General features: G+C 44.1%; 1 protein-coding gene across 1 annotated transcript; it reads right to left on the bottom strand.

Annotated features, from left to right (window-relative positions):
* Positions 1-13,164: 13,164 nt before the first annotated feature.
* Positions 13,165-17,463, bottom strand: xbp1 (X-box binding protein 1). The gene is given in 6 exon segments (XM_080755377.1): positions 13,165-14,484; positions 14,487-14,633; positions 15,364-15,530; positions 15,691-15,813; positions 16,144-16,240; positions 16,982-17,463. Coding segments are annotated over 6 exon segments (1,332 nt in total). The 5' UTR covers positions 17,287-17,463; the 3' UTR covers positions 13,165-13,991.
* Positions 17,464-21,805: the final 4,342 nt, after the last annotated feature.

Genomic DNA, 21,805 nt, shown 5'->3' with positions numbered 1-21,805 from the left:
TGTGGCATGTTGTATCACATGTTGTATGGCATGTTGTATCACATGGCGTGTTGTATCACATCGGCAAACGGTGGGTTGTTCTGATGAAAACACATGACTGATAACAGACATTCCAAAGGGAGAGAGAAGCTCCGAATCTGTCTCTGTGTGTCTGTCTGTCTGTCTGTGTGTGTCTGTGTGTCTGTCTCTGTGTGTCTGTGTGTCTGTCTGTCTGTCTGTCTGTCTGTCTGTCTGTCTGTCTGTCTGTGTGTCTGTCTGTCTGTCTGTCTGTCTGTGTGTCTGTCTATATGTCTGTCTGTCTGCGAAGTCCTGCATGTGTCTCAAAATGTCTGTCTCCTCCTCAGCATGCGGTTCATCCTACTCTGTGATCTTCCTCTGGCATCCAGTATAATTGCTGGCAAGCGCAGGCAGGCCTGCGTTCACCGCCTGGAGCTTGGTTTAAAGGGACAGCGTTTCCTCCAAGGTGCGTGGCGTGAATTCACGTTGCTATTGGGGGGGCTCCTCCCCTTTCTTTGTGGCTGTACCAGCTGGGTTTGATTTGCTTTACCCCCCCCCCCCCCCCCCCCCCGACACCTTTGAAATGTTGTTGGTTAGTCAGTCCAGATGTCCTGATGATCGTAGCATGGATGTAAGGCTTGAAATGAAATCTCACGAGTCACGTGACTGATGGGTTTTGTCAGGCCGAGTCCTGTATGCTAAAAACCTACAGATGTGTACAGTGCATGAGCTCCTTCTGTTCCACATACTCTGTGTACAGTATACATGAGCTCCTTCTGTTCCACATACTCTGTGTACAGTATACATGAGCTCCTTCTGTTCCACATACTCTGTGTACAGTACATGAGCTCCTTCTGTTCCACATACTCGCCGACAAGTTGAAGGAATTGCAGTTACATGTATATCTGAGACCATTTGGGTTTTATTGTCGGTTCTGGATATGTATTCTATACTTTATAATATATACACTGTGATAGATTCAAACTCTTGAATCTATTCTGCTGCTTTAGATGACCACTTTAACTCATTCTGGACGGGAACCTCTTTTGGTGTTTTAAGCCATTCTGACCGGGCACCCATTTTGGTGTTGGCATCATGTTATGCTTTAGCTATTGAAAAATAGCAGATCTACAAGCTCATATCGCGCCACCGAGTGGCGCGATACGAGCTTGTAGGTCTGCTATTTTTGAAAAATCGAAAAACGACTGACATTTTTAGAATCTGATCTCAGGTCAGAATGGGTTCATCAGACCAGTGTGTGTCCAGTGGAAACCTCGTATGAATCTGATCTCAGGTCAGAATGGGTTAAGCATTACGTTAATACTTTAGCTATTGAAAAATAGCAGATCTACAAGCTCATATAGCACGGCACCAGGCTTGTAGATCTGCTATTTTTGAAAAATCGTGAATGCGGCGCACATCTTTGAATATATATTCTTTCCCATAGTGAACGCTTTTTTAACTCAAATCTTTGTCCCCGGAACAACATATTTTTATAATTATTAATTATAATTCTGGGGGTCTTTGACATGAAAAAGGTTGAGCACCGCTGACATAGAAACATTGTCAGTTTTTTTTTTTAGAAAATGCCCTCAAGTCTAAATGGGGTTAAATCAAATAATGTAAAAACAAGACGATCTGCTTCCATGGAAGACAAGCTGTGACTTTATGGAATCAGAAAGAGAACTTTAATCCATGTGAGTTTTACAGTGTTCCAGCGTAGGAGGACACTCGGCATGACTAACGTTATGCTTCCCAGCAGTCAGACATCAACCGCCACATGTACAGGAACAGAAACCATGGTGACGAGAGAGAGAGAGAGAGCGTGCGTGCTTTCGTGCGTGCGTGCGTGCGTACACTGCGTCACGCCAGCTGGCACGACCTTTGTGTCTATTATAAACATCATTCTGGGAGGCCTTGGCTACTTGTTGTTGTGGCTGTCAGTCAGCGTTGCTGTCGGGAGAGGAAAACCTCAGAACTCTTATTTTTTTAGGTTTTTGATTTTTTTTTATTGTTGCATAAATCAGTGCCAAAAAAGTGCTTTGGACAAAACCTCTTAACGCCATTGGACCGTCAAACTGTCTGCTATAATAAAGCAGCTAACTCCACCACCTATAGCTCTCCCCCTCTCATGGAAGTAAATTGACAATATATAAAGGTACAACACCAACTTTGATGAGGCTGTATTGCTTTGTTTTCCAAATAATATTTGGAAAACAAAGCAATATATAAAAGGTTTTCTTTATTTCCTGAAAAATGTATATTTTTCATTTCCTGAAAAAGGAATATTTTGAAGTTATGAGGTTTCCTCCCGACAGCAGAGATCTACTTCTCATTCCACAGAATGTCTCTGTCGTCTTTAAGCTCCACGTTCAATGAGTTTAGCTCCCCCTGGAATGTGTTCTTTTTAAAACGAGCAGGTCTTTTGTACACACACACACACACACACACACACACACACAGATACAACACGAAAGGCAGAGAAGAGGCCCGGTCAACACGTATACGAGAAAATGCTGTCTTCAAATGTAAGAATACTGCAGAATCACAATAAAAGCTAAATCAAATTAAAAAAGTGGCATATCCACAAGCTTGCGACGCAGTTTGAGCTTGTAGCTCTGCTATTTTGCAAATTTTTGGCGCCCCTCCCCCATGGCGCCCCAGGCGGCTGGCTGCATGCTCGGCCTGTAGGAAGGGCCGGGCCTGAGACGTTGGATGTCTTTTCCGGACCAAACTATCTCATCTACGGTATCTCCTTATTCTCCTGACAGGAGCAGGAGGCCGTATTCATGAAACTACATCTATCTCCTGACAGAGCAGGAAGCTGTATTGTATGAAACTACATCTATCTCCTTATCTATCTCCTGACAGGAGCAGGAGAGTCAGTATGGCGACTGACTGACTCTCCAGAGGGGGAAGAAAAAGAAAAAAAGTGTTTGTTGGAGGCATCATTTGTCATCATGTGCGTTTCCTCTGAAGTGGCCGAGCCGGTTCGTTTGTCATTCAAGGTGCACGCCTTATGGTCCCAAAATAGAGCCCATTAGAATAGGAAGTATGTGCTGATATACTTTGAAGTTTTCCTCTGAATCTTCGTCAGGAAAGACGGGACAAAAGGAACTGGTTGGAATAACGTGTTCCTTCCACGCGCTACGTCCAACCAGGGAAACTCCCCCCTGTCAGGTGTAAAGGAGCAACTTGGACACTCAGGCATGAAGGGAGCATGAGTTCAAGTCCGTTGCTCTCCCCTTGTCCCCCATATATGGGGACTAGGTTGGTCTCCCCTTGTCCCCCATATATGGGGACTAGGTTGGTCTCCCCTTGTCCCCCATATATGGGGACTAGGTTGGTGGAGGGTGTGTAGAGCCCAGGATCACATTAGATGATTGACACAGGGGTGAAAAATGGGTTACAAAATCGTGGAAAAAAAAAAAAAAAAAGGAAAGACAGGACGGCGGGCCTTAATCAGATTTGACTAAACCAGCGTTTTTCATGTGAAGGACCCCCAAATGGACACCCATTTGAAAATGCGCTAAGGACCCCCATAAGAGAAGATTTTCACGGTTCTAGCAGTTGATTTGCAACCATTTTCATTTCAAGGACCCCCTGTTAATATTCTCTATAGACGTCTGACGTCGACGATGTTCAAGTTGTTCTCCTTGTGTAACGCCCGGTCAGCTGCTCAAGTGTTTAACCCTTAACTGTAACAACACGCTGCGTGCGTGCGTATGCGCGCTGGGGCTGAACGTCATGACGCATACACACACTGACATACAACGCTCTTCACTATGAGGGGTCTTTGTTGCTAGTGGTAACTGATGATAAGGATCTATTGTCCAGTGTTGTTGTTGGCGAAGGTGCGTGCGTGCGTGCGTGCGTGCGTGCGTGCATGTGCATCAGAAACACGTAGTTCTGGAAGGAAAGGGACAGAATAATGAACCAGTTCCTTTGGTTCCTCCTCAGTTCAGTTGGTCTGACGCAATAGAGAGACAACATGTAAGGTGGAGCCTTAATGACATTATTGTCTCATTGTTGCTGGATATGTGGTTCAGCCTTGCATTGTGAAAAGAACATTAGCTGTTATTATTACAGAGCCACAGATGTCATGAAGCTATAATTATTAACCTTCCAAATCAGGTTCTCACGGTTTATATATTGCGTGCCAAGCCAAGGAAACTCCAAAACAATATGTGTATATATTATATATTCAACCCCCGTCAGAAAAGCTTTTGTGTCACTGACAGGACCCCCAGAAGAGAAGATTTGTGTTAAAAAAAACAATTAAAGCCCATTAAATATTTTCCCCCAATGTAGCAGATGTACAAGCGCTCGCAGCATGGCATGAAGTGACACGCCGTGACCTTGCAGATCTGCTATTTTTTTAATAGCACGCGCACAAATCTCAAATTCTTTCCCGGGTTTTAATGAGTTACCGCTGTAAGTGATGTTATTTGTTTTATTTTTTAATTTGTTAAAAGGTATAGGCTCTATATTCCTATGAGAAGCGTAGACTGTTCAGTATAACGGCAGTCTGCGTCTCGCCGGCTCTTGTGAAGAGAAATACATTTTCAGGTCGGAAAATTCTGGAATACAGATTTTTTTATCCCATCGGCAACCCATTTTGACCCGAGATCAGATTCTATAAATGTCTTCTAAATCCTGACACTTTTCTGAAAAAACGATGTTTCTATGTCAGTGGTTCTCAAACATATTCATGTCAAGGACCCCCAAAAATTATGTTATATTGGCCGCCGACCCCCATCTGAAAATATGTTGTTCCAGCAACCTCCCAGAAGCAAAGATTTTAGTTAAATAACGTTCGCTCTGAAAGAATATATATTCAATGATTTGCACCACATTTTCACTACTTTTCTAAAATCTGAGTGTTGCAACTCCCCTCTCCCCCTGCCTTTCTCTCTCTCTCTCTCTCTCTCTCTCTCTCTCTCTCTCTCTCTCTCTCTGTAATTAGCAAGCAACAGTGCAACACTATCTCTCTCTCTCTGTGTTTCTGGCACAACAGCGCCACTTTTGCCCCTACAGGTACTCTAAACATAGTCACACCGCGCTATGAGCTTGTAGATCTGCTATTTTTTTCAATAGCTAAAGTATAACATAATGCTTAGAAACACTAAAAGGAGTTCCCGTGCAGGGTTAAAAACAGAGATTGGTGTGTGGCGTCCGTGACAGAGCTAGCGTTGAACCAGGACCGAGGGACGGATGTGTGTGTTACTGTGTTGTGACTCACTTTTTCCACCTTGCATCATTTATACCCTCCTAGGCATGCCCTAAATACCAGGATTACAGTCCGTCCTGCTTCACCGGCGGTCACACACTGACACTATGCTGATACTCCGATAGGGACAAGACAAACATTATACAGCCTTCAGTTCAGAGCACTAGTGGCTCTGGAGACCGGAGCGGAGACCACCCCAAGGGTCCTTGAGGGCAATTGTAGTGTGGTTGATTTAGAAAATATGTCTAATGTTATAAATACATAAATACATGAATATAAAGCCAGAAGGATTGCTTTTCATTGGGGCCCTTTCATTTGACCAGATCAGCTGACAGCTATACTGTTGATCCCTGAGGGCTCAGCCTCAAGGCCTGCCTGCCTTAACCTCCATTTCTATTGGCACCTCCTCTCACATGAGAGCACAATCACATGCAAGCAATTCAATTAAATTAAATTCAATTCAAAGGGCTTTATTGGCATGAGAAAACATACGTTTACATTGCCAAAGCAGAAAGCACAATACAGCAATACAATCAAAACAAAAATGATGTACTTTGAAGGTCAGAATCTTCAATAGATCAACTTCTATGTACCAAGGTCACTCGATGCAGGTATAGTGCAGGAATATACACAATGATTAGTCTTTAGGGTGGTTGTGTTCCATTTGATATCCTTCTCCTATCACAGCAACTCACAAATCTTGCTGCTGTGTTTGCACATTGTTGTACTTCGCCCATGCAGCAGTTATGGGAGTTTTTTGTCATTGGTCATGTTTTCAAAATATCCGTGTGTGGTTGTAATCTGTGGGAAGTATGTATGTGTCTCTGATGTCTTGGTACAATGGACAGTTAAAATGATAAAACAATGGCAGAGAACAAAATTGAATATAAGAACATCAAATAAATAAAAACAAATAAAAACACCACATGCAGCAAATCAGTCAGGGCAGGGTAGGAACGTGCATATTAAAACTCAATTAAAAGCAATGTTGTAGAAGTGGGTGCATATAGTCTGTCTTCTCTCGGGATACAGGTCTGCCTATGACGGCCTTTCTCGATCGCGAGACTGTGCTCACATGCAAGCAATGCATCACTACCATTGCTTCTTCCTGCCCAACACGACACTAGTGTCAACTCCATGGCCAGGATACGGCCTCCTTATCTCTCTGACCTCCTTCCAACCGTATGTGTGCCCAGAAGGTCACTGAGATCCACCTCACAGGCTTTACTGGTTGTTCCTCAGACAAAACGAATAACCAAAGGACAAGGTGATCATGGAGCCTTTGCAGGTTTTGCCCCCCTAGGCTATGGAATGAGCTCCCCCTCCTCCACTTTAAGAACTGTGGATTCTGTGGACATTTTTAAAGAACTGTTGAAAACTCACCTTTTTTAAAACAGGCCTTTCCATAGCCGGCCTGGTTAAATGTTACATGTTGATTGCTTTATTTTAACACTATTTTGTCTTACTTTATTAGTGATTTAGTTCTTGATTTGTTTTATTGACTATTGACATTTTTGAGGAACAGCAATGTCCGTGTTCACCTATGTGTCCGCCTATGTATGTGACGTTAATGAGCACCAGTATGACTATTAGTACCAGTAGGGGCGCTGTTGTGCCAGAAACAGAGAGAGAGAGAGAGTGTGCTGCACTGTTGCCTGCTAGAGAGAGAGAGAGGGAGAGAGAGAGAGAGAGAGAGAGAGAGAGGAGGGGGAGGAGTTGCACCACTCAGTTCACACGGGTGTGATTTTTTTGTTGTTAAAGCACTTTGTGACTGTAATTGTCTGTGAAAGGTGCTCTATATATAAGCTTTACTTACTTACAACTCACAAGCTTGTCGTTGGACGTAGCATAAACGTGGCCTTCTCTGTGTCTGTGAACATCTGAGCGTTCCTTGCTTCATCTTTGATCTCCCAGTGGACTGTATGGAACAACAAGGGATGTGAGGCTATTTCCATCATATAGTTCAGTGGTTCTCAAACATTTTAATGTGAAGGACCCATAAAATGATTTAGCTGCAGACCCCACTTCTGATCTTTACTTCATTTCCAGGACGTCTTCACCAGTTTAAATAATATATCTTATTCTGGGCCAGATCTGACTAGTTATGATATGACTTAAGTGGATCTGGCCTCGACCAGACTCTCTCTGATTCATCCAGGGACGTCGGTCTTAGTGGGCAGAATGTATGGTGTATGTATGGTTGAAATCAGGTGATATTCTGGGCCAGATCTGACTTGATCGGGCCACAATCAAGACGTCACTAATTGGTCCAGACTCCAGACCGTGCTTGCTGGGTTTATCGTTTACTTCAAGAGTTATGGCGTTTTCTAATGATGCCAGTGGGCAGCCTCGTTGACATGGAACGTTGTGTTAATGTCAGCGTTCCGTTCACCATCTCACATCACAGCCTTCCGGAAGACCGGATTTACATCCACAACCTGAAAGCAGATCTGGGACGTTTTCAGTTTCCACTGAACAGCTGTAAGGCCAGCTTGGCTTTTTGCTGTGGCTTGTAAAGTATAGTAGGAGACATGAAATGGTACCTTTCTCACCCCCAGAGGGGTAAAGTAGTAGGAGACATGAAATGGTACATTTCTCACCCCCAGAGGGGTAAAGTAGTAGGAGACATGAAATGGTACCTTTCTCACCCCCAGAGGGTAAAGTAGTAGGAGACATGAAATGGTACCTTTCTCACCCCCAGAGGGGTAAAGTAGTAGGAGACATGAAATGGTACCTTTCTCACCCCCAGAGGGGTAAAGTAGTAGGAGACATGAAATGGTACCTTTCTCACCCCCAGAGGGGTAAAGTAGTAGGAGACATGAAATGGTACCTTTCTCACCCCCAGAGGGGTAAAGTAGTAGGAGACATGAAATGGTACCTTTCTCACCCCCAGAGGGGTAAAGTAGTAGGAGACATGAAATGGTACATTTCTCACCCCCAGAGGGGTAAAGTAGTAGGAGACATGAAATGGTACCTTTCTCACCCCCAGGGGGGTAAAGTAGTAGGAGACATGAAATGGTACCTTTCTCACCCCCAGAGGGGTAAAGTAGTAGGAGACATGAAATGGTACATTTCTCACTGCCAGAAGTGGAAAGTACAGAGTAACAATTTTGAGCTATACTTTGTTTGACTATGTCAAATTGTCAATACTTCATACGACTGAGCTAAATCCCAGAGGCAAATATTGTACCTTTTTTTTTTTTAACTCCACAACTGAATATTTGACATTTATTAAAACCACTTAATCCCTGTTTTATATACTTTGTCTATTCGAAATAGACGATCTATACATACAAGTGCACACGGGTTCGTGCAACGTGCTGTGAGCTTGTAGATCTGCTATTTTCTTTATTAACCCATTCTGAAAGGGAACCCATTTTGGTGTTATAGCATCATGTTATGCTTTAGCTATTGAAAAATAGCAGACCTACAAGCTCATAGCGCGCCACCGAGTGGCGCGCTACGAGCTTGTAGGTCTGCTATTTTTGAAAAATCGAAGAACGACTGACATTTTTTTAAATCTGATCTCAGGTCAGAATGGGTTCATCAGACCAGTGTGTGTCCAGTGGAAACCTCGTGTGAATCTGATCTCAGGTCAGAATGGGTTAAACAAGAAGAAATGGACATTTCTGCATAATGAATTGTAAAATAAGATTTTTACTCATGGGTATTTCTACGGCTTAATTCCATTGAAAGAAAGAACTCGTGTATTGTCTGCTGTTGTGGCAGTGGTGGCCACTAGGGGGCAGCGGTGGCCCAACGGTTTGCGGAGTGGTCTTGATATCGGAAGGTCGCTATAGTTCGTATCCCCGGACCGGCACGTTAAAATTACCACCGCTGAAGTGCCCTTGAGCAAGGCATTGAACCTCTACCATGAAATGTTCTATGAGCAGGGCCTGGCTGTAAACAAGTTCTTGAGCTTAGTCCAGTTACCCTGGGTAAACATAGTACCTTTCCTTTCCTTAGTCCAGTTACCCTGGGTAAACATAGTACCTTTCCTTTCCTTTCCTTTTGCTAGTGTGCTACTTGCTTATATTATGGTTATACATACTCTTGACTTAGTGAAGAGACACTAATTCAACCAAAAATACTTATAACACACTCACATAAATTGCGTTGAACAGTGCTGCAGAGCGGGTCTTGCCGCAGCCCTATCAGTGTTTGGAATGAAGCATTTCTACGTCGTGGTTTGCTACTATTCGGGAGTACTTCTCGGACCACTGCTTTAGTGCTTTAATATCACACTTTTCACAGGAAGCAGGCCGAGACGAGCCTGCGTCAAACACAGCTGTGGTTTCATACAGCTTACCACAAGACACAAACAACTGCGCTGTGGGGCGTTTCTTAACATTTTCATAGATCTTTTCATTTAATAGTGCAGCTGTCTTTGTGCTGCTAGTGATTGACTATATGATATGGCCAGTGGTAGAAAAGTGACTCACGTTAATTTACTTAAGCAAAAGTATCAATACTGCAATATAGAAATATATACACGTTACAACTTACAAGTAAAAGTCCGGAATTTAACCTGTACTTCAGTAAAAGTACAAAAGCATTGGCATCAAAATGTAAAAGTATACTCATTATGCAGAATGTCCCCTTTCAGGTTTTGAAATGTAGAAGATATCTTTTGAAAATATCAGATCTACAAGCTCACAATGCGTCACATCGTGACGCATTGTGAGCTTGTAGATCGGCTATTTTCCACTGGCCGAAATGTATGTTGGGCTGAAGTGGTTGATGTATGTTTTGTAATAATAGTTAAAATCTACAAAGTAACTGTACTGGAGTAAAAGTTAAGTAATCAATAAACCAGGCCAATAATCACATACCACCTAATCATTATAGCTGGTATGCGATTATTAAACTTTGAGTAGGGTTCTTAATTACTTACTCTGCTTATAAGACTCGTGTTCGTAAGTCGCTCAGGGTTAAGAGCGTCTGCAGAAAATGCCTATACTTGTATAACTAATTGTCTTTGAATAGATAATTGTACCCCCAAAACAGCCAGCTGCCTTGTCGCATTATGCGGGACATTTACAAACATGAGTGGTTCAATTAATCAAGGCAGAACTGACTGACACTGGGGAGTCGGTCGGGGCCCGGCCGGCCTAGAGGGGAAGATCAATTACATCATGACACAAACAACGTGATCTAATCAGTACTGGGAAGGTTGGGGGACTCCCCTACTAGTAAAAAAAAGGTGGGCTACAGATCGCGATCTACCAGTAGATCACAATGGCTGCATGTGCAGGTAGATCACATGACATGCCCCTATAAAGAATATTTAATTTAAATCTAAAAACTATTTTCGGCATCTGCCACTTGAATTAAGTTGACTTGATTGATTGACTGACTGACATAAAAAAGGGCCCATGTCAGCTCAAACCCATAATGCAATACTTTGTGCTTTGAGTGTTGCTGCGCGCAAATGTCAGTAGATTACAAATTAAAATACAAAAGCAAACTCTACCTATTCCATTTCTCCCCCTTTCCCATTCCAAGTGCATTTGTCTTAAATGTATAATGCCAGCGCTGCGCTATTCCAAAGCCATGTTCAGCAATGGTATTGTGTTTTTGGTGGGTAGATCTTGTTGAGCTGGTCATTTTGAAAGTAGCTCTCAAGTCAAAAAAAGTGTGGGCACCCCTGGGCCTAAAGGGAAGAGGTGTGTGTGTGTGTGGGGGGGGGGTCTGTCCCACCAGTCTGAGCTGCCTGAGGTGAAAGGTGTGTTGTTCCCATCCATGTATTCTCACGGAAGACACAAGATGCCAATACTCAACAACAGTCGACCCACTTGTAAAGGGGAGTTACAGCACTAGGCCCCATGCCTGGGGAGTATACTATACATACAGCACTAGGCCCCATGCCTGGGGAGTATACTATACAGTACAGCACTAGGCCCCCATGCCTGCCATGTATGCATACAGCACTGTAGTGGATTCCATTCCCTTCCCTGGAACCTCCCACTGCATGTTACACTGGTACTGTTACGTAATATGCAAGCAGAGCCTGTTCCTTCTTCCTAGAAGTGAGTGAATGCAGTGTGCGTGTGCGTGTGTGTGTGTCGTGTGTGTGTGTGCGACACGCGTGTCGGAGATGGGGGAATATAATTAAACGCTGTATCTGCCAAACATGCTGTCTTGACATTATCAGGCCCAAACTTTGACCCCGATCACAGTCTACACATCTATATAGAGCGGTACTGTATACCGTACGTGTGTACGCTATCAGTCGTTCAATAGTCCAACCTCAGCTCCTATCAGTCATCATGGCTGCTCGTGAGAGAGAACACAACCTCCAACAGGTGTGTGACGTCTGTGATCTAGACTGAGATCTAGGTCGGGGGTTTTTATTCTCCTTTCTTTTCAGCATAACTCATACGTTTCATGTCAAATAGTATTTCCACGTTTACATTTGGCCACGGACTCCCCATTTTATAAATACTTTGTGTGCCTGCAGAGTGAAACCCATCACAGCGAGCGCTTGGGGTTCAACTTGAACTAAGTTACCTTTTGTTTTATGATGTATTTAAGATGATCGGCGTATTGACGTCTTGTTTGAGCTGTCATGTTAACTGTCATGAGCTCATTGAGCTGTCATGCAGCACATGTTTTTATCTGCATTGTTTGCTTGTTCAGTATTTTTATTGCATGTAAAGAACTTTGTGAGTCCTCTCTGTGAAAGGTGCTATATAAATACAATGTATTTACTTAACAATGCTACACGCTAGGAGCCTGTAGTCTGTAGATGGGCTGTTTTAGAATATAGCTGAAATTAAAATAGGGCAAAACTGTCACTCCATTTTGCTGGGGACTCTCTGGAACTCAAGCCCCGGGTGGGGGGTCCCCGAGCCCAGACCCCACTTTGAGGAACCAGTTATCTACAATTTGCACTGCAGTGCAGACATCTGTAATGGAGGTCTGGACTCTGCGTATAATAGTGTCGACATGACAAGCCAGAATATGCCTCCAGCTGCTCCGTAATATACACATAGAAGAAGTTCAACATTCCTAAAGGGTTTTTTCATAAAGCAGACTTGCTTCTGTACCTTCTAGAAACGTGTCGAGTTACTTCCTGCTACTCTTCTATATTTTGGGCCCAAAATATTTGTGTTTATCGTCATGATCCCAGTTGGCTTTGTCCGAGTCTTTAGCTATTGAAAAATAGTAGATCTACCAGCTCGTAGTGCCGCGCTACGAGCTTGTAGTTGTAGGTCTGCTATTTTTGAAAAACTGTGAAAATGTGCCGCAAATCTTAGAATATATATTCTTTCAGAGTGAACGTTTTTAACTCAAATCTTTGCTTCTGGGAGGTCACTGGAACAACATATTTTCAGATGGGGGTCAATTACATAAAAATGTTGGGGTCCTTGACATGAAATATTGCACACCACTGATTCAGAAAACTGTCAGGAGTGAAGATTTCTTTTTAACGTCAGGCCCTGAAACGTCTATGGGGGGGGGGGGGGGAAGACATTTTAAATTATCTTCCTGGCCGCTCATCGGGGATGGGACTGTGACACTCTATAAACAAATCAAATGAATCCAAAACCACCAATTCAAAGTGTACAATTGGGAGTGACGACAAGCCATCCAAACATCCATGTACTCTAAGTCTACAACTTATATTCCAGGTCTGTTTCACTAGTTAACCTAATTTCACTGCAAATCCCTTGTATCAAACGTGTCATTTATAACCACTTATAAGTTGTGCGCAAAGTGACTGAAAACGGAATCAGAAGATGCAATGCAATTTTTTTTAATGCAGTATAATTAAGACTACATGGAGAGCGGTCGACAAAATTTAAAGAAAAGGCATTTATACAACATGAACGGATAACATACAAAGACTCCGAAAGCAGAATAGACAAATAAATAAAATTTCTCTTATTTAAATGATCAATCCCCCTGCCCCCCCCCCCCCCCCCCCTCCCCTTCCCCCATAGATAAATTTACAGAAATACTGGATTTTTTTCCCCCACACCCACTTTGGAATAGCGAGTCAAAAGATTTAAGCAATCTTTAAACCCCTCTAATTGGCGATGCCAAATAAGCTGTTGCAGAACTCCCCCCCCATCTCCCACAAGTCAATGCAGCCTCGCACAGTACAGACCTGCTGTAATAATAATTAATAAGGGAGATTATGTGCTTAACTTTAGGCTGAATGCTGAAGAGGATTCAATTTGTGGCTCGGTCTGTAGTAGTTGGTTAACGACACTAACACAATGCCTGCTCTAGATTAGGGCTGCAACCAACCGTGCATCATTTACCTTTTTACATTTTAAAAGTTTTTTTTGCCATGTTTAACTTTTAGTCTATAATGACATGACTAAAAAAAGAATTGCGTAACACGGTTGCATCCCAAGTCTAGATTCTATACGGTTAACTTGTTGTGGGGGGGACGGGGACGAATGGTGGGTGGGGTTCAGACACTGATAGGGATGTCAAACTCAAATACACAGTGGGCCAAAATACAGAAATTGGTACAAGTCGAGGGCCGGACTGTGTTTCAACACACAGGCCATTTTTGGGGAGAGGGGTGTAGCTGAAAGTTGACCACAAGTGATATACTTTCACTACACAATACTAATTAAATATCATCCCGCGGGCCAAAGATAATTCATTCGCGGGCCTGATTTGGCCCACGGGCCTTGAGTTTGACATATATGGGCCGGGGTTGGTTGGTTCAGACACTGATCAGCTAAATGGTGGGCCGGGGTTGGTTCAGACTACTGATCAGCTAAATGGTTGGGGGCGGGGTTTATCAGACACTGATCAATTGGGGGAACAGTTCGTTGGCGAACATGTCCTCCCAGGAGCTCTCGGAGCACATGAGCGGCGAGGACATGTCGCTGAAGGGGGACGGGGACCGCTCGTATCCGGAGTCGCTGTAGGCGTCCGCCAGGCACGCCTCCTTGTCGAGGCCGCTGAGGTCGAGGGGCGAGGAGACCGAGATGAAGTCCACCACGTTGTCGACGACGTTGTCGTCTTCGTCACAGTCGGGGAGGATGACCACCTCCTGGGGCTCGTCCTTGATGACGACCACCGTCTCCTCCTCCTCCTCCACCTCCACCACCAGTGTGACGGGGAAGGCCTCCACCTCCTCCTCCTCCTCCAAAGCCTCGATCTTCACCTCCGCGTCGTCATCGTTCTCCGCATCGCCGTCGTACACCACCTCCTCCACCTCCTCCACGGCCTTGGTGTAGATGTGGTCGAAGTGGATCAGTTCATTAAGGGCCTCCAGCTTAACTGGTGGGGCCCCCAGAGCTGCAGGTGCGGCGGCAGGTACTGCGTGCCCCCCTCCGACCAGCAGCATCTCAGACTCCTCGCACTCCTCCTGCTGCTCGCAAGACCGGAGGAACAGCTCTGGGTCAAGGATGTCCAGAATGCCCATGAGCAGATCAGACTGGTGGGGGGAGAGAGAGAGGGATTAGCATACTGACCCATGACCTCCATCTCCCTAATGCTGGCGTACATTTACTCAAGTACAAAAATACAACAAGATGTGTTGGTACAACTACATCTCAGAGACAAAAAATTTACTCCACTACAATTTGAAATCTTTAGTGTCAAGTTACTTTGTAGATTTAGATTATTATTATTATTATTACTAAACATACAGTACATAAACCAATTACTTTACTTTACTACTTTACTGAAAATGGCCAATCTACAAGCTCACATTATTTAAACACTGTTGAATACAGGTGGTTTACTTTTAACCGAGTATTCCTACATTGTGGTATTGAGACTTTTACTTAAGTAAAACAATCAGTAGTATTTTTATTTTTTTTAAGATTTGTTTTTGCGGCTCACGCCTTTTATTGGTTTTTTTAAGGGACAGACAGTAGGCTGACAGGAAACGGGAGAGAGATGGGGGGAAGACATGCAGTAAAGGCCGTGTCGGGCTCGGGAGTCGAACCCGCGGTACACTGTGACTGGATTACCAGTCGGGTGCCCAGACGGTTACGCCACCGCCTGGGCCAATCAGTAGTATTAACCCATGACCTGGCTCTACCTAATGCCGGTAGCAACCCATTAGCATCATTAATGAGGTTGTCTAGAGGTAGGACCGGGCCTCCCTCCACCGCGGGACCCCCCCAGGGGTCTTTGGGACGGTGTGGTGCTGGTCTTACCTCAGCGTCTGTAGGGTCAGGACCATCTGTATCCATTGTGAAGTCTTCAGATTTAGGAGGTGCTGGGCCTGCACCCGCTGCAGAGGCGCACGTAGCCTGAGTGCTGCAGACTCAGAAGACCCGATCCCTAAACCTGCTTCCTCCTCACCGGACAGCAGTACCTGAACCTGAGAACACAGAGAAAAAGCCAAAGTGTTGTTAGAAACGGAGCCTCCAAACACTGTCTTTTTATCCCCGCTCAGGTTCAAGTACTGACCCGAGAAATGCAGAAACACCACCCCTTATACCCTTTCATCATCCGAGTTTAAAATAAAACAATCCTCTTACCTTTAAATTCTCTTTCGTTTCCAGGGTGTCCAACCCCAGTCTCTGTCTTAGTTCCTCGTTCTCCGTCAACAAGCCTCCTGTCTTTTCACGTAGGAGTCTGTTTTCAACGTGAAGCTGCTGGTTCTGGGAAGATAAGGGGAGGGGATGACACTGTCAGTTTCAACTTCCACTTCGGCCATCGGCAGTTAGGTCCGTAATGACTCATGCATAGAGGGGTCGTCAAAAGTGTGAGGGGTTCCAGGGGGTCCCCGACAAAATGATTAAATATAGTATCCAAATCAGTTTAACCATACATAAAAATAGGAATGTCTTTTAAACATGTTGACGTCCCAAATCTTTAAAAAGGGGCGGGGCTGGGCTCTGTGGCCAAATAATACATTTATTTGGGGGTCTTTGACGTGAAAAGTTATAGAAACGGAAAGGAGCATGCAAGCTGGGTTTATAATTATATACCTCCAACTCCAAATCTAGCACTTGTTGTTCCAGCTCCCCCATTTTGGCCTTTTTTCTGTCTCTGGCCGTCTGGGCTGCAACTCTGTTCTTCAGTTTCCTAAAAGAATGGAGACAGAAAGAAAGAGTGAATTTGATGAAGACATTCTTTCCGTGACGCGGACATACTGTTGGTCTGTCTGACTAAAAGCCATGACAGATGGGGTTTGTTCCATTGCGCAATCCCCCCCCCCCCACACACACACACACCGGCCATGTTCTTGCCACGCAGGCAGGCTGACTGTGCAGCTGACATACCAGGATATCAATGTCCTGTCCCGTATTATTCAAATCTAAACTGGGGGGGGGAGCAAAGCCGAGCGGACCGTTACTCAAATGAGTCAGATAGCGTTTGGCAAGCTTAGTTTATTATTATAATTAGTCCAACTTTCAAAGAATACAATTTGCTATGGCGAGATCCAGGAATTTCTTTTATATTTTCTATGACAGTAAAGAAGGGATTTTGTAACAGAAGAAGCAGTTTTATATTTTGTGTAACAGTAGAAGAACCTGCTAACTTTTAGTGGTGATAATGCCTCATTGTGACCGATTGGAATGTCACAAATCTGTTTCGTATTGGTTCTTTTTAAGAGATTATAATCGTCTGCACTTTATATGTGGGCGTATGCCGGGTTTAAATAGCCCGTATTCATGTGCCGTCCTAGGCCGGTGTCGCGAGCCGAAAACAGCCCGATCGGCTATTTTCGGATCATTTCACAGGGCGTTGGAAAACCGAAATGCGTGAGAAATGAATGAAAATCAGACATTTATGATTTTTTTTCTCCATTCAAACTATAAGTACCTTCGCAGTGCCTTCTCCTCGGGGCTCAGATGTGTGAGTCGCTGCCTCTTGCGCATCGGAGGCCCCGCGGAGTCCGAGCCGGAGTCATCGGAACTCTGTTGGCATGAGGATGAGGAGGAGGACGGCAGCACCACGGAGATGGAGCGGCTGTAGGCCGCCTGGTGGAGCGGCGCGACGCCGGCCCCAGAGCCGCTGTAGGCGGCCTGGTGGAGCACCGGGGCTCCGCCGCTGCTCTGCTGCTGTTTCCCCGAGATGAGGAGCACTTTGTGGGTTCCTCCGCCCGTCCCTGCCGTTACCACCACCATGGTTGTTGTTAATGTGTTATATCCTTACTGGAGCAGCAGCAGGGGGTTTTAATTGTAGAAAAGAAAGGATTTCTTTTCTTTTTTATTATTATTATTTTTTTAACAAAGAAACCCGTGGGGTTTTCTCTGTGCTGCTGTTCTGATCCCCGTCACTTTGACACTGCTCTAGATGGGAGGTGCGTCCGGGATCTTTTTACTCAGTCGTGGAGAAATCTGATAGGTCGCCTAAAGGGCTGTGACGCGCTCTGCTCGCGCCCTCCGATTGGCCGTCGGGGGGCTGATGTAATTTGCATTGACAGTTTCGCCCTGTGCAAAGAAAGTACTAATGCCCCCCCCACCCCACCCCCACCTCGGTTCCACCAACTAGGAGGACTTGAAAATTCAAAATTCCCGTCTGTCACACCTACCAGTACCTTGGAGGCGATTTCTCTTTTAAAACGTGTGTGTGTGTGTGTGTGTGTGTGTGTGTGTGTGTGTGTGTGTGTGTGTGTGTGTGTGTGTGTGTGTGTGTGTGTACACACACACACACACACACACACACACACACACACACGTGCATGCATGCAGTTGTCAATTATTCCATTCCTACTCAAAACAAAGTTATGCCTGTGTAGTAAACTAGTGAAGTATATAATGGGACTCCACTCCCTCGGTCTGGCATGACAGCTGGATAGAGCGGCTACCATTAATAGTGTACTGTCTGTGGTAACACAACAATGTTCATTAATAGTGTACTGTCTGTGGCAACACAACAATGTTCATTAATAGTGTACTGTCTGTGGTAACACAACAATGTTCATTAATAGTGTACTGTCTGTGGTAACACAACAATGTTCATTAATAGTGTACTGTCTGTGGTAACACAACAATGTTCATTAATAGTGTACTGTCTGTGGTAACAGTCACAACAATGTTCATTAATAGTGTACTGTCTGTGGTAACACAACAATGTTCATTAATAGTGTACTGTCTGTGGCAACACAACAATGTTCATTAATAGTGTACTGTCTGTGGTAACACAACAATGTTCATTAATAGTGTACTGTCTGTGGCAACACAACAATGTTCACAACTCGGCTATTTTCAGCAAGTGTCAAATCAGTCATCACAACGGCATCAAGGCCCACCAAAATACATTTTAGGCGACTAAATCAACTGTAGATTTAGTCGACTAAAATCTTATGATATTTAGTCGAGTAAAACTAGACTAAAACATTCCAAGTGACTAAAATGTGACTAAAACTAAATTAAGACTATTCAAGAGATCAATTGTATTCACCTTGGCATTTCCCAGAGTATATATTTTGTCAGGTTTCCTTGTTCCTTGTCTCATTCTGAAGGAAGGGGTCAAAGAAAGGCTATTTTATCTCATTTGTTACCTTGCACGTCTAGTTACATTTGGTAATGTGAACTTGTGTTTTGTTTTGTTTTTGCGACAAACGTTGAGCTTGTAGATCTGCTATACTTTTGGACATAATGAGGTTTCCGAGGGCAGCGGTGGCCGAACGGTTTGCGGAGCGGTCTTGATATCGGAAGGTCGCTATAGTTCGTATCCCCGGACCGGCACGTTAAAATTACCACCGCTGAAGAAGTGCCCTTGGACAAGGCATTGAACCCCTACCATGAAATGTTCTATGAGCAGGGCCTGGCTGTAAACAAGTTCTTGAGCTTAGTCCAGTTACCCTGCAGGGTAAACATAGTACCTTTCTTTCTTTCTTTCCACCTGACGGAGACCTTTTCCTTTAAGTTATAGGTTATAACCAAGTTAACCACTTGAACTCCAGCATATTCTTCTGGGGAGAACCTTCGTCACAAATCTGCACTGTGAGCTTGTTGTAGATCGTCTATTTTAACATATAAGACTATAGGGTTTAAAAGTGGTGAAATTGTTTACATTAAAGGTTCAATGTCGGAATGGTGGAGCTGTGACATTGAGCCGGGTTTAATTTCCCTGCAGGCCAAATAGCGGCGTGCTCTAAAATATGTCGCTTTGGCATTTATGTAAATGATGTTGTGGCACTCAGACATTGATATACAGTATCAACTATCAAGTCATTTCCTTGTCCTCTTCTTGAGAAGGATGTTTTCTTTTTTTCAACCAACGATCATAACCAGCTTTACCACTCTGCCCTCTTTCTGTGAAATGATCTTTTCCTGCTTCCTGCATGCTGTGTACCAGCTGGCGAGAGAGAGAGAGAGAGAGAGAGAGAGAGAGAGAGAGATTACAGTAAAGCAGTGGTTCTCAAACTCTGTGACCCGGCCCACCCCCTGGTTCTGCCGGTTTTCAACGTTCACTGCCACATAGTTTTGAATGCTCTGCTGACATATATGTTTTATAATGTTCCGTTGAAAGGTGCAGTTCACCAAGGTGCTCCCCAAAACATTCAAAACAATGACAAAGAATGTGTCCAAAAGTAAAGAAAATACCAGAATTGTAAATCGAATAAAGGCCCCAGTTTGGGTTTTTTGAATATTTGGGTCACTCTACTCTGACATCCCTTTATCATCCATTACTGTTTAATATCAGGACCCCGCCCGTCAAACTCAAAGTGTCTTTATTAGCCCTCACCTCGTTACTATACATGGAGGCACAGCAAGCAAGTTCACAGTTACACTGTGACACCCTAGCCTAGCCTATAGATTTCCTGGAGGACCTATTTGTCCTCAAACAGAGAGGGAATTTGCATTTGTGCGATATGTAAAGCTGTTTTTAGGGTTTACAAGGTGTAGTTCTTACCCTCCAGACTGTCACCTCAGCGGCAGCTTTACATCAAACACCGTGCTGTGTTTGCACAGCCTTGAGAGCACGGCGTAGAATCAACAACTGAGAAGCCCTGCACAGAGTTTGTCTTTTGACGATCTTCATGTTACCAATTGTGCGGCACAAAAGACACCGGGGTGAAACACAGGATGTTCTTTCCTTTTGGGGCCTGAATGATGATAAATAGGACAAGGCCTGGGTGTCGTAGTACGGTCGTTTGTCTGTTAGCCACTGCAGCCACACAGCACAACCAGAGGTGGAGAAAGTACTCACATTTTTGAGGGGCGCTAGTCCCTCCTATATGCAGCTTTTGTCTCCCCACGTCTCATCATTTGCCATTGACAATGAAAATTGTCCCTCAAATATGAGATAGATTTGTGGCAACACAAACTTTAAATGCCATTGACAATGAAGGGAAAGTTTACGTCGTATATCTAGACGAGCAAATCGGCTAACTATTCGCATAAATTCAGTTGTTCATGAGATGATGTATGATGATGTATAATGATAAGAGCGCTCCTCACTTCACACGGGTGTGATTTATTTTACTCCGGTAAAGTATCGATACTGAGTAGTAAAAATACGGAATTAAAAATCCGCTTGAGTAAACGTGCAAAAGTATTGGTATAAAAATGTGTACCAAAAGTATAAAGTACTCATTAAGCAGAATGTCCCTTTTCACAAGATTTCAAATATATAATATATAATAATAATATATCTATAGCACAATGTGTCGCATCGCGAGTCCCCTTCCCGTGTTTTGAAGTAGTCTGACAGGTACATCATGGGTGTCCCTGTTTTAATGTGTATCTTGAAGACCAGGCCCATTGCAAGTTCATTGCTTTCTTCTTCTGTCCTCTACCCTGAGCCATCTGGCCCGACCCTATAGCATAATGAGCAGGGGTTAGGTGGGTTCTGGTTGTAAGGCCTAACTAGTAACCTGAATAGAGAACGAGACTTCCCCGATACAAGAAAATAGAAGTGCCTAATTTGCACTTCCCAACGAAAGAGGAAACGGCATGCAATTTCAGCAGAAGCCCACAGACAAATCTGTGTCAATAATGGCTTCATTGTCATTGCCATTATTCAGATGTGAGCAATGAGTTGATTCCATAATTAATGTCACCTTTCTCTTTCTAGGTGAAAGTTATTCTTGGACTTGGAAACTCGGGTGGGAAGCCCCGTCGGACATCAGCTTACACGCAAGTGGAGACCTTTATTTATATATATACCCCTAGAAGTGATATGTTAATATGTCATGGGCAGGGAGGTGCAGACAGTGTTTGCGACGCGTTGAGAGCTTGTAGATCAGCTATTTCCGGGCCGCAACCCAGCACTCTTTAGCTATAGTGGAGAGAGATGCAGGTGTAACGACATGGATTTATAAACAAAAATCTCCTGAATGGTGCCTTCTGGCATGGTATGGAAAGGAGAGGAGGGCATTTAGCATTTCTTTCCACCGTGTATTAAATGCTGCATTCGTGGTCTGGAGAGGGCCGTTGTTTTGGTTTTACAGACGGGTAAAAGGGCAGGGGCTGAAGTCACCTTTGATGTCTATATATGTGTGCATGTCCCTGGTCATGAGATAACTGGGAATTAGAGCAAAGAAAGTACTCGACCGCAATACTTGAGTCAGTAGAGATAAGATACTCCTGGTCAAAGATCACACCACAAACAAGTGAAAGTTGCTCAAATGTTGCAGTTAAAGTACCGCATCGCGTCATGTTGTGAGGTTGTAGAGCTGCTATAACTTCACTA

Source organism: Protomyctophum bolini (assembly GCF_963924005.1).
Source record: "Protomyctophum bolini genome assembly, chromosome: 22".
In the NCBI taxonomy this organism is placed as follows: domain Eukaryota; kingdom Metazoa; phylum Chordata; class Actinopteri; order Myctophiformes; family Myctophidae; genus Protomyctophum; species Protomyctophum bolini.
This window is presented reverse-complemented; position numbering and strand designations above follow the sequence as displayed.